Source organism: Mustela putorius, unplaced genomic scaffold (assembly GCF_011764305.1).
Source record: "Mustela putorius furo isolate JIRA1106 unplaced genomic scaffold, ASM1176430v1.1 tig00003913_pilon_pilon_pilon, whole genome shotgun sequence".
NCBI classification, from domain to species: Eukaryota; Metazoa; Chordata; class Mammalia; order Carnivora; family Mustelidae; genus Mustela; species Mustela putorius.
In genome coordinates this window covers 2,526,784-2,540,197 of record NW_025422060.1, presented here as the reverse complement: position 1 = coordinate 2,540,197, position 13,414 = coordinate 2,526,784, and the positions used below count along the sequence as shown (strand labels likewise).

General features: G+C 34.8%; 1 protein-coding gene across 15 annotated transcripts in view; it reads left to right on the top strand.

Annotated features, from left to right (window-relative positions):
• The window catches only part of CREM (cAMP responsive element modulator), a 71,236-nt gene that overhangs the window by 39,460 nt on the left and 18,362 nt on the right, over positions 1 to 13,414 (top strand). For 10 of the 15 annotated variants that reach the window (XM_045069201.1, XM_045069200.1, XM_045069199.1 and 7 more), the window contains 3 exons: positions 1,811 to 1,908; positions 2,068 to 2,210; positions 10,460 to 10,648. In XM_045069201.1, the coding sequence (XP_044925136.1) occupies positions 1,811 to 1,908; positions 2,068 to 2,210; positions 10,460 to 10,648 (430 nt within the window). The remainder of the gene's footprint in view (positions 1 to 1,810; positions 1,909 to 2,067; positions 2,211 to 10,459; positions 10,649 to 13,414) is intronic. The other 5 variants (XM_045069207.1, XM_045069206.1, XM_045069205.1 and 2 more) reach the window with 1 other exon arrangement.

Here is a 13,414-nt window from a genome sequence, read left to right as displayed (position 1 = left end):
CAGTTTGCATTCCACCAACAGTGTACCAGGTTCCTTTTTCTCCACATCCTTGTCCACATTTGTTGTTTCTTCTGTTGTTGATTTTAGCCATTCTGATGGGTGTAAGTATGTATGCATTTTTTAAAATATAATTTTCTTAGTTATTGAATTTACTTCTGTTTTCTTTTTAGGTCAGTTATTTTCCTTTAGATGTTGAAATTATTTGAACATAGCTGATGACAAAAAAATCGGTGAGGAAAACATAGGGGTGCATACATAATCAGTCTTGTCCCTTGCATATTTGAGTACGGTTTATAGCAGAATAAGGTTGCAACATGGTATTTGAAGTAATAAATACACATGCATTAAAAGCTTAGTTAGCTTTGCTGCACAAGTGTCTTTTCAAAAGAGTAAGAATCATTCTTAGCATTGTCTCTTTTTCTCATAATGACCCTTGGTTCCAAGAGTCTGACTCTTTCTGACCCTAATTATAGCACAAGAAAATCCTTCCACTCTCCTTTTTGAATTAGGACTTTTATTGGGACGCAGATATTTCTGCTCTAGATATTTCTGGCAGCTATTGGAAGAAAGTATTATCTTATATTCAGTAGGCTTTTTTGGGTTTTGTTAAGTAGGTGATTTAATTATCTTTGGTGTAGAGGTAAGTGCCAGTGGATATTGTCTTAGAATTCCTGCTTGTTGAACAATGGTTGTCTCTTAACCTATCCATGTGAACTTTAGCTATCACTTTTCTAAAGTGGGTAAAATAGTATCCTACCTCACATACGGGCTTTGTTACGAGTATATGAGAGATGTGTGAAAGCCTAGTGTAAAGTGATACTGTTTGGTGGGGACATATGATTGTTGATTACCATAACATTTTTTCTAAATTCTGTTCACTGGTGCCTGTGCTTATGTGTAGGGTGGCCCTGACCAGAGATGCATGGTCATATGTGCAAGTGAACATTATGTACACCAGTGTGCTTCAAGAAGTATATATTCCTGCTTGCATTGTTGACATTTAAACAAGTTCTTTTGATTTTGCCCAAATCAGATTCTCCTGTAATTGTAATATGAAGAAAAGTGAGTTTTATAAACTCAAAACTACCCTAGCCCCTGAATGATAATGGCAAGGTATATTGAGAGCCATCACGTGATTGTAGAGATTCATTATTTTAGTTTGCAGACTTCCCTTAAAATCCTGTGATTATTATGTGACTTGAAAAATGAAATCATGCTTAAAACTCTGATCTTTCTTTTAAGGAGAAGTTCCTTATTTTGACCTTCAAGATTTACCACCATCAAGCCCCATCTGACTTCTTGTCCTATAAATCCTAACTTTAATCAGGCTTGTTTACTTGTTTGCTTCTTTGAATCTATCTACTGTCTGTTTGAAGACCCAGCTCAAGTCAGCTGTGGTATTATAAAGAGGACAGTGAAGTCCAGACACTTTATTTTGCCTGTCACTAGCTCACTCAATCCCCATTGGGTTTCTAAGTGTAGGTTTAGGGTGGAGATCTTAAGTCTTAGGTATCTTATATGTAGTCCTTTCCTGTGAAACTTCACTGGCCATGCCAACCACCTTCATTTGCATTTCTCTAGTATTTATTATCTGAGCCATTCCTGTCCACACATACCTGCTCTACAACTGAAATATGTGTGTGTCTTTGCTCCCTTTCCTAAGCCAGGTGTGCGCTGCAGTAGTGCAGGTTCAATGTGTTCTGTTGCTGGACACTTTCCCAGCACCTGGCATCTAGACCCTTAAGCACCGTTTTTTGAATGAAGGAGATCATATATTTTATGATGCATTTCAGAAACTCTTGTATTATAGGTAGCAACAATTGCAGAGACAGATGAGTCTGCAGAATCAGAAGGTGTAATTGATTCTCATAAACGTAGAGAAATCCTTTCACGAAGACCCTCTTATAGGTAAGTTATTTAAGTTTCCTACTCTAAAGATACCTTTTCCAAAAAGGGAGAATAATTATGTATCAAATAATTATGTATCAAACCAAGTCCATAATAGTTTCTCTGTTTTAAATTTCATTCATGTAACTTGATTATTTCTGTTGTCAAATTATGTTTTAGAAAAATACTGAATGAACTTTCCTCTGATGTGCCTGGTGTTCCCAAGATTGAAGAAGAAAAATCAGAGGAAGAAGGAACGCCACCTAACATCGCTACCATGGCAGTACCGACTAGCATATATCAGACTAGCACGGGGCAATACAGTATGTATGCTGCAATTCGCTATGTTACAGTGCTAGCTTTAAGTCTTCTCTAGTTACATTGAAGCAACTTGGGTTTGGCATTCAATTGTTTCATTTAAAAATGCATCGTAATATCTAAACTGTGTGTATCATAGAATGAAAAGTACATGTTAAAGAAGTGAGAGATTTGTACTGAGACCTGTCATATACTTTTGAAAAGTTAAAGTATTTTTACTGAATATAGAAGAAAAATTTGGGGTAAAAATAAAGGGAGGGTGTGCCTATTTATATGTTTATATTCATGTCTGATAAAAATTTAAAACTTACTGTTTTTGTTATCTTTATAAGATGCATGCAAACATAAGATATAAATGTCTGTATTTCATTCTTGTTGGCTTTTGTTACCAACAATTACATATTATGCTTACTAATCTAAAAGAGGTACATAATGTTTCCTAAATTGTTTTAAATGTAATTATGTTTTCACTAGTCTTTGTTAATTTGTGCTGCAGCTTTTTCTAGAAGAGAATGGAAAAATGATTTATTTTTTTAAAAGTACAGCAATTGGACAGATCATTTTATTTGAAATTTTAAACATCAAAAGCTGTAAATAAACAGATACGTTCACATTTAGTCTTGTGCATTTTAATGGACTGTTAATCCTGTGCTTTTTGCTCTAATTAAAGCACTGATTTTTTTTCTCAAATCAAGCACATTTGATATACATAAAAATGCTTTAGTAAAAAAACAAGAGCTAGGAAGAAAAACAAAAAGGAGAAAGAAAAGCTAGGAAAAAGAAAAAATATTTTAAAATAAAAGCTACTTAGGTAATGGAATGTATGTGGTATTAAATACTGTGTTGGTTTAAATATGAAGGTAAGATTTTTAGATATGTTTTCTGTTTTCCCTTTATAAAAACAGTAATACCTAGAAAACTCTCAAGTCTTTAAGTTGTGGCTATTAAAACAAATGATACTCTTTAATATATGGGAAGACCTTATATAGTCATTAGTTTTTTAGAGTTTTTTATTTTGATGGTGGTAGATTTGCAGTATTAAACAAATTCTCATTTGGCAATTCTGGTTCTTCAGGTTCTTCTACCATGACACCTAGCAGAATTGGGGTATAATTTGTCCACAACCTCTATGGGGTGCTGAATGAACAGGTCCAAAGTCAATGTTAGGAAAAGGAAACTCGCCACTGCCTGTGTCAAGAGTTAGACCTTGAGGTTTCACTGTAATTTTTTTTTTTTATTATTTCTCTGATTTGTATACCTTTCTGTCTGACCCCACAGAATAGGTGGTGGGAGTTTTAGAAGTGTGAATCAGAGTTTGCCAGCTGGCAGGCTTCTGTAGGGCAACACAAAGGTACACAAGTGTGAGTGCCTCATGCTCTCAGTCCCTGGAGTGGCTGGGCAGGGCTTGGAGCTGCTGGAAACTCCTCATTGTTCAGGTCTGGTCTTGAGCAGTGGGTTGTACACATACTATCATTTTCTATTTGTGGTGTGATAGGGAAAAGGTTGGAAATTACTGATGAAATAATGCTAAGACATCTTAAAGTTTGGGGGTGATCTAAGATGTTTTCATCTTAAACATTTCTTTGACATATCCCGACGCTGTGATCTCTTTACAAATGATATGGAAAGGGATGCTGTAGGTTATTTTGCCTAGGTTATTAGTTGAAAATTTGAAATTGTGAAAGCATTGGGTTGCAAGAATATCGAAGCTATGGATGGTCTTGGGGAAGGCTCCGAGTCCTGCCATTCACCAACTGGATCAGATAGAGAAGCTTTATTTTCCCATCTCGGGGTCTTTCAAGTAGGAATAATACTAAAATTTGCCACACTCTGGGGTTAGCATGAGGACAAAAGGAAATAAGAGGGAAAAGTGGCATAAAACAGACATGCTACTTTTGACACAAAACAGAAATGTAAGCCAGCGTCTCATACGTGAACTTTCCCTCCAGGTAGCAACAAAGCCTGTATTTCCTGTGCTCTGAGTGCACCCACTTGCAGCCGGGGCCTGACAGGAGACTGACGTCACTGTGGGTGCAGGGTGGTGGGAGTAGAGTCAGGAGTTATGGTTGAGAACAGCAAATCGAAAGTTTAGAAGTTAGATGTTTATCTGTTTGCCTCATTAGAGGTCACAGACTGTCTCTTATTGAGGTTTCTTAATTTAGACCCATACAATATGATCCTGGCAGGTCTTAAAAGATGTGATTATTTTGTATGTGCTCTCTGCAGGTAGAAATTGCCATTTTTATTGCTTCATGAAGAGTGGTAACTGCCTTTGCAGTTAAAATGCATCTCTTAGATGTTTAGTGACACTTGGTTATGTTGATATTTCTTTCTTCTGAAAGGTGAATACTAACATTTAAAGTATTTAAAAAAGACATTTACTTTCATTGGAGGGTAAATATATATTTACACATAAACAAGATCCATTTTCATTAATCAGATTTCTTAGTAGGAATCTTAACAGGTATTAATGCTTTAATGTTGCTCCCTGGATATCTAAAAAAAAATGAAATAATTACTGGTGTCCTTTGGGGTTTAGACTACAGAAGTTTACTAGAATTTCTGGAGAATTATTCTGGGTTATTTACATGTACCTGTTTTTGAGACCCTCTCATAACCTTTTACTGTAAAATGTATTTTTTGTAGGTTTAATTCTTTCTTCAGTTTTTATTTATGAATGACTTTCCCCCAGGCTTTGCTTTTTTTTTTTCCCAAAGATTATTATTTTAGATTACTTATTTTTAATTTACTATAATGAGCTAGTTGGAGTTAAAAACAAAAACTAAAGGACTTTGTGTGTCAAAGTTGAAGAAATAAAATAAAAATGAGCGTATTCAGGCTTTCTCATATGTTTTAATAGTTGGAAGTTTTTGACAGAAGTTCACCTTATTTTTTCAAGTTATTTTTTTAATCACAGAAACTAAGAAGTGAAAGTTAGAATAGTCTACTCCCTGGGATTAGTAAAAATACTTTTAAATGGACAGGGATTCATTATTGCAACACCAAGAAAGTCAGCTACACTTGCAAAATCTTTTCTGGAAGTACAGATCTTAGGGATAGGATTGCTGTAGGCCAATTAAGTCATTCTGGCCAAAGAAAATTTGTTTTGTCTCAAGAGATATTTCTGAAAGAGAGCAGTTCTAATAATCTCAGAATTAGCAAAGAATGTTACTTGTTGCATAAGCCATTTAAGATCTACATTAAATGGGAATGAATTTCATAAACATAGTAAAAGTAACTAAAGGAATTTAAATGTTTGCAGTTTCTTAATTCATTAAATTTTCTCTAAAAACAAAGTTTTTTTTGTTGTTGTTGTTCCTCACTCTGCTCTACCTGACCTCTTCCCTTACCAGTTAAGGACTATTGCCCAAGATTATTTTTTTTCTAAATGTCCCTTGTCTCTTTGCTTGTCCCTACTTTATTTTACTAGGAACCTTGTTAGAATGAGTCTCTGTTAACCCATCTTTACTGGAATTCTTATACACTAAAGGTAAGTGGGTCAATCCAAAATCCACCATTATAAAAAGAGATCTGTGTGAACTTTGTGGGCTACTTAAAGAATTCAGAATTCTCAGGAGATTCCTATGAATAAACACCATAAAAGGAATTTGCATGATAGGTATAGCATTCTAAAGTAAATGCAGTTGCATTTGTAGTTCTTAGTAATGACTTTGCTTACATTCTTCCAAGGTAGCTTTCCAAGCAAACATAGAAGGTATCTGGTTAATGTAAATCTGGCTTTTTAATCTTGGTGTTGCTATTCTTGTTACAGCATAAGGCTATTTTAGTCTCCCTTCAGCTCTATGAACCTCTTGGTTTTTAAGGCACAGGTACTCACAGGTTCTGTTCCATGCTCCCTTTTTTAAATTTAAACTTGAGAATTCACTGGCATAAGGTCTGCTGTTCTTTATTAAGTTAATTAAGTGGATTTTATTTATGAATTTCTTTTGGAATTTGGAATAAAGAGGATTTTAAATTATCATTAAACATTTAATGTTTATGTATTTGAATTAGCTCATATATTCAGGTTTAGGATTACAAAGATATTAGTATCAAACGAAAAGTCAGATGAAATCTTAATCTAAATAAATTCTACTCCTTCCTCATTTGGTCATGAACTCTTATCTTTCTTTTCTTCTTTCTTTATTGATCATACAAAACTTTAAAATATTGCTTTTTTATTTAAAAAAAGTTTTTTGCCAAAATTCTCAAATTTTCATCCCACACAAAATGTTTTCTTACTTCTGTGATATTAATAGCTCTGGGAAAGGAGTGCTCAATGGCAGTGAGTAGAGAAGTAGCAGATTTTTTAAATACAGTTTTGTAAACTAGGAATTTTTAAAGAATTTATTGCCTACACTGGTTGATAGGAGGTCATCCTGGTTACTGTGGTGTATGGTAAGTTGGGAGTGGAGAAACTGTACTTGGGTTAATACTGATTCGAAACTCAGTAACTTGACTATATAAGGATGTATATAGAGACATTTTTGCAACCACTAAAACCAACTTAATAGAAAAATGCTTAGTAAATTAGTGATTTATACTCTGTCTAAACAAACTTTTTTTTTTTAAGATTTTATTTATTTATTTGACAGAGAGATTACAAGTAGGCAAAGAGGCAGGCAGAGAGAGAGAGGAGGAAGCAGGCTCCCTGCTGAGCAGAGAGCCCGATTCGGGACTCAATCCCAGGACCCTGAGATCATGCCCTGAGCCAAGGCAGCAGCTTAACCCACTGAGCCACCCAGGCGCCCCTAAACAAACTCTTAATGTAGGTAGGGTCAGTGTGTCCAACGTTCAAACTGTGGGTATAGAGTGACCTATTTAGTTATGGGGAATAGCTTACCTGAGACTTAAGAGGGAAAAAAAGTTAGCTAACTCCCAGAACAACTAGGACAACAGAGCCTAACCTCTACCCACCATTATGATGAGCAGTAATACACTAGCAGTAATACACTAGCTTGAATCTTTTAATATGGACGTTGAAGTAGAATTTAATTGATTATATAATCTAGTTCAATTTTAATTCAATTTAGATTATCAAACTAATGTTATTAAGGATTGCTTAAAAGAGGAAAATCGGTATGTATATAAGCTAAAATAAAGACACTTTTACTTATGTTTGCATCCCAGTCTTCATAGACCAGTATGGACTCTTCATTGTGATCAGCAGTGAGGCCATAGGTAGAAGCTTTTATACCTCAGTTGCATGTGTCAGTCTAAGAAATCATTAAAAAAGCTTAGGTCTGCAAAGTAAAATTGGTCGGAAATACCATGGTATCTTATCTTCATTGGTTACTAATGGCCTCCATATGGGCCAATTATTTTAATTAAAAGTGGTTAGCCAGATACGATGTCTGGGATTTGTTTTAGAATACTCCAGACCCCCCCCCCCAAAAAAAGTTTGAGAATGTGTGGGCAAGGAAGGAAAATAGATGACACACAATTTTTTCTACTTTTATGTTTACTAGTAAATTTCCATAAGTTTAAAAAAGTAATTAGGTAAAACAAAAGATGTGACTAAAGTCATTCAGTTAATTTCATCTTAATTTTTCCCACTATTTATCTTGATATGTGTTTACTGAAAACACATATTTTGCTATCCTTGAGTATTTTGTAACCTGAATAGTTTCCTCTTCAAATTTTGAATACACACACAGAGAGACCTAATTCTAGTATCCTGAAGCATTGGGAAATCTTGTTTATTGTCAAATGAGAGGTAACATTTTGAATGGTAAGGTCCTCTGTCATTTGATAATGCCAAAATCAAAAGTACCTTTGGTATAAAAAATAAGAGCTAGGTTAAAGTACAAGACTTATCAGTAGAAATGTTTTCCCCTAGTGCTAGCGTGTGTGTGTGCGTGTGTGTGTGTGTGTGTGTGTGTGTAGCTTTTGTTTTCCACTAATTATATAATGACTTGACCAGAAAATAAAATGATGAGAGGAACAGATTCTTTTTTTTTTTTTTAAGATTTTATTTATTTAACAGAGATCACAAGTAGGCAGAGAGGCAGGCAGAGAGAGAGAGAAAGAGGAGGAAGCAGGCTTCCTGTTAAGCAGAGAGCCTGATGCAGGGTTCGATCCCAGGACCCTGAGATGACCTGAGCTGAAGGCAGCTTTAACCCACTGAGCCATCCAGGTACCCTGAGAGGAACAGATTCTTTATGTATTTACATTTCACAGCGTGAAAGCAAAGAAGTGTATTTGGAACTATGAGGAAACATTATTGAAAAAAATAAAAGGTGGAAAAAAAGAAAATATGAAAAGAGAAAAAGTAAGGGTCTTTGTTATCTAGCTATTTCATGTTCTTGTCCTTGGCAGCAACTACCTTGGATTTTTTACCAGTCCCAAATCTTGTTAATTGTATTGGCACTGAAAATTAAGTTCTGTATTTAGAATTTGAAACCTTACCTTATTTAACTCTTCTAGATTTACAAGTAGCTCAAGTTGTTTATGATGTAGTCTGTCCTGAAGAAATGATAGCCATTCATTCATCATTTATTGAGTGCCTATTATATGCTGCGCTTTGTGTTTCTTCCACATCGTGATTACACTGCCTGTGCCTGCTCCTTCTAAAGCACGATTTCTGTAACACCAAACTAATTATCAACTGAAAGCACACATTCAGATAAATGATAACATATGAAGTAAATTCATGTCCAGTCATGAAGATCTGCGGAAGCAATATCTCTTCTCTTTCATACTTCTAAGAAAGTTAGGTTTCTTCCAAACCCTTTTGTTACAAAGGGTGAATCCTGAGACCCTTGAAATCTTGTTTTTAAAATGTGTACAGAATATGATGCTCTACATGAGCCAGATAAAGAAATACATAAATTACATAAATTTCTCAACCTCAGCATCCTTGATATTATGCTTGATCTTAGCCAAAAGGCCGAGAAGCGATCCTTGATATTATGAACTGATTCTTCAGTTTCTGTCAACCCTATCCTAATGGTGGCGGCCTGTCAAAGAGCAAAAAAACAGAGAATGAATCTTGCAGAAATGTTTTTAAAAATGTTAACCATCTTTCTATGTTAGGCCTCAGGTTGAGGAACTAAAGATTTGTTGTTACTCTTCCCAATTAGTTTGTAAGTTTATGCAAGTTTTGCTCTGATACTGTTGAAAACGTTAAGGAATAAGTCAGAAATATTTAACATATATTTTGACACTACTGTAACATTCCTTTAAGGCATTTATGTTGATTTATATGTGTTGCGTTATTCTGATGTGTCATTGTCTTCATTGTAAATCTAATGAGCTAGTTTATATGTGATTTTTTTTTTTTTTTTGGAGAGCATAGCCTTTGGTTCCACTTAAACCATAGAGTCATAATATTTACGTTAAAGTATACCGAACTCTCAGATATTTTAAACAGTGGTTATTTGTCTATTAGAGTGAAATTTAAAAACAAAACATTTGATCAGTTGTTCTTTGGGAACTTTTGGTTAATATGTTAACTTTTAAACATGACTGGCAAGTCTCAGTGTTTAGAGGAATTCTGCCTCCTATTTGTTGCCATGAGCTGCAGTTATTCAAGACACTTGATAGAGGTAAATATTGTAGCACAGATTCTTTCAGTATTTTTATATTAAAAATTTGTGTGTGTGTGTGTGTGTGTACAAAAACAAATATATATTTATATATTTTAAGATCCCTTGCAACTTAATGCTTTATATTTCAGGATTCTCCTGACATAGTCAAAATGGTAAAGGTTACAGTTTTGTAGACTTAAGCTTTAAAACCAAAATATATAGTAATATATTCCATTAAGAGCTACTTTCTTCTGATGATAAATTAGAGAAGTAGTTGGCTGAATGAAGGTATAAATTCATTGTAATTGTGATGCTCAAGGAATTTTACTGACTACTTTTAAATATCAGAAGAATGCTATTTATCTATAACTAAAAACATCTGAGAGAGAAGGAGAAAACACAAGAAGCCGGTCTTCCTCCCTGTCCTCATCTCCACTCTTCCTCTTAAGTAATTTAGCTGGATGGATACCAGGGAGGAGACAAACTCCTGGGTTCTATGTATGTCAAATAATTCTGAATATAAGATATTTTCCAGTGTCTATGAGCTTTTTCAGAGTGTTGTCCCATGAAGAAGGATCTCCTTATCAATTCAGCATAGAGAAATAAGGGTAAACTGACAATGAGAAGCATTGGTAATTAACAGAGCCACAGTGTATTCTTCCAATATGGAATTATTACAAGTGAATCTTGAAATTCTCTAATATTTCTTTTCTTTTTCTGTTAAGTTGCTATAGCCCAAGGTGGAACAATCCAGATTTCTAACCCAGGATCTGATGGTGTTCAGGGACTGCAGGCATTAACAATGACAAATTCAGGAGCTCCTCCGCCAGGTGCTACAATTGTACAGTATGCAGCACAGTCAGCTGATGGCACACAGCAGTTCTTTGTCCCAGGCAGCCAGGTTGTTGTTCAAGGTATAGTTTATTAATCTCGTACATTTAGAATACCTATGCCTCACTATATCACACCAGTTAGTGGGAATTTTATAGTTTCCTGAAATATACAGGAGGCAGATTTGGGGGGAGGCACTTATTTTAGTACATTCAACAACACATTAAATTACATGATTTTCACTTTTTAGCAGGTTTTATTGGCTGTAAAGAAAGGTTCTCTTCTGAATAGCATGATGGGAAAAAGACTTGGGACACGTGAATGAACTTTTTAATTAAGTAAATAATCTTCATTTGGGGGTTATAAATGTTGTACCTAATACATATTTTTATTACCTGGTCTATGAAGATTTAAATATCCAGTGTGTGGTGCACTGAATTGGGGGTTTTTCCTTCAAATCTAATTTCTAGACATTTCATTTCAAAACAAATGCTTTTTTGTTTTTTTTCCTCTTTAGACCATTCTAGTATATTTAAATGTCAGGTGGAAGTAGTAAAATGAAAAATTTGGGATGTAACCCTAAACTTTTAGGGTAACCTAGGATTTCAATTAAATTCAAGTTATACGTTATTTTAATTTCATTCAGTTTTGCTCATAGTAACTATAATGTGTTTAATACAACTTGTAAAAATCCTGTTTTCATTTAACTCTATTCCTCTTAGCATTTGCTTAGGATGTTTGATGTAGCACTAATTTTAAAGAGAATAATATTTGTTCTTTTGGTTTGAAAGTCTTGCAAGTTTGGAAAAAAGCAGATTCTGAATGATGAATCTCTTGATACTAGCTTTACTCTTAGGTATTTTGGGGGTTAATGTGGACTATAATAAAAATGTATGAAGAACTGAGTGGTAGTTGCACTCCATTTATGGAGTAAAACAAATTCATAGTACATACCTAATACTTTGTTTTCTTTTAATTGTAAAATCAAAGCCACCTGCTTTATTTCCCCTGATTATCATGAACCCTCTATGTTTAAATAAATAACCATAAAGAATCCTTATTTCTTCTAATTTATCTTTTTTTATATGGAAATCCACTGTAAACCTAATACTTTCACCAGAAGAGCTTTAAAATTTTTTTTTCTATTTTGTGTAGATAATAGACTAATTAGAGTTCTGTGCTTGTGGGATTTTATTTAGGAACTCTTTTTTCTTCTGTAAGTCACAAAGATATTTTCCTATAATAATTATATTAGCTTTATAGTTTTACCTTTCACATTTTGTCCTTAGTCCACCAGAGTTTTACCTTGGTATATAGTACTAGGTGGATTTCATTTTTGAATTCCATAGGGAGCCAGTTTTCCCCTACTCATTGTTTGTCTTTTCCCCATTAATTTATGGGGCTAAAAATCTTAATTATACAGTGGGTTCTCGTGTATACTTGGATCTGTCTCAAAACTCTCTATTCTGTACTATTGGTCTACTTTTTTTGTCTTTTTTTAAGATTTATTTATTTTAGAGAGAAAAAGAGAGCAGGAAGGAAGGGCAGAGGGAGAGTTAGTTTTAAGTAGACTCTGTGCTGAGCACAGAGGCCCTCGCAGAGTTCATTCCCATGACCCTGAGATCATGATCTGAGCTGAAACCAAGAGAGGGACACTTAACTGACTGTACCATCCCAGTGCTCCCATACTGGTCTCCTTTTCTATATGCCAGTAGTACCATACAGGTTTGTTATCGCACAGGACAAGTTTCCCTTTTTTATTAAAAAAAAAAAAATTCTTTCAGTGCTGATATAGCTTAGTGAACCATTATTCGTCAGTATGCATTCAGAATAAATTTGAGTTTCTAAATAATAACAATATAATAATAAAACCAATAATGAGGTTGCTTTTAATGTATAGATTAATTTAGGGGAAAACTGAAGTCCTTTTTTAAATTGAGCTATAACTGGCATATGGCAATTATGTTAGTTTCAAGTGTACAACATAATGATTTGATATTCATTTACACACACTAAGTAATTACCACAATAAATCAATAAATCTCGTTAACATCCACCACCACATTATTATGATTGGTTTTTTCTTATGAGAGATCTTTTAAGACTTACTCTCTTAGCAACTTTCAAACAGAGAGCACAGTATTAACTACAGGCACTGTGCTGTATGTCATTACATTCCCAGGACTTAGTTTGTAACTGGAAGTTTGTTCCTTTTGATAACCACCCATTTTGTACATTCCCTCCCTGCCAGCACAGCCCTCCCATCTCGCAGCCACTCCTCTGTTCTCTGTATCACACTCAGGTCCCGGGGTGGTGGTGGTTGAAGATTCCACTTGTAAGTACAATCATATGGTATTTGTCTTTTCTCGGACTCACTTCACTTAGCATAATGCCCTCAAGTTCCACCCATGTTGTCACAAATGGCATGATTTCCTTCTTTTTTATGGTCTAATAATAATTTTGTGTGTTTGTGTGTGTGTACACACTGCATTTTCTTTACCTATTCACCTATCAGTGGACACTCCAGTTGCTTCCATATTTTGGCTGTTGTAGATAATGCTGCTGTGAATATGGGGATGCATTTGTCTTTTCAGTTAGTATTTGTTTTTGTTTGTTTGTTTTATAAATACCCAGTAGTGTGGTTGCTGAATCATAGGGTAGTTCTATTTTTTTTTTTAAGATTTTATTTATTTATTTGACAGAGAGGTCACAAGTAGTCAGAGAGGCAGGCTCGTCGCTGAGCAGAGAGCCCGATGCGGGGCTCGATCCCAGGACCCTGAGATCATGACCTGAGCCGAAGGCAGAGGCTTAACCCCCTGAGCCACCTGGCACCCAGAGTAGCTCTATTT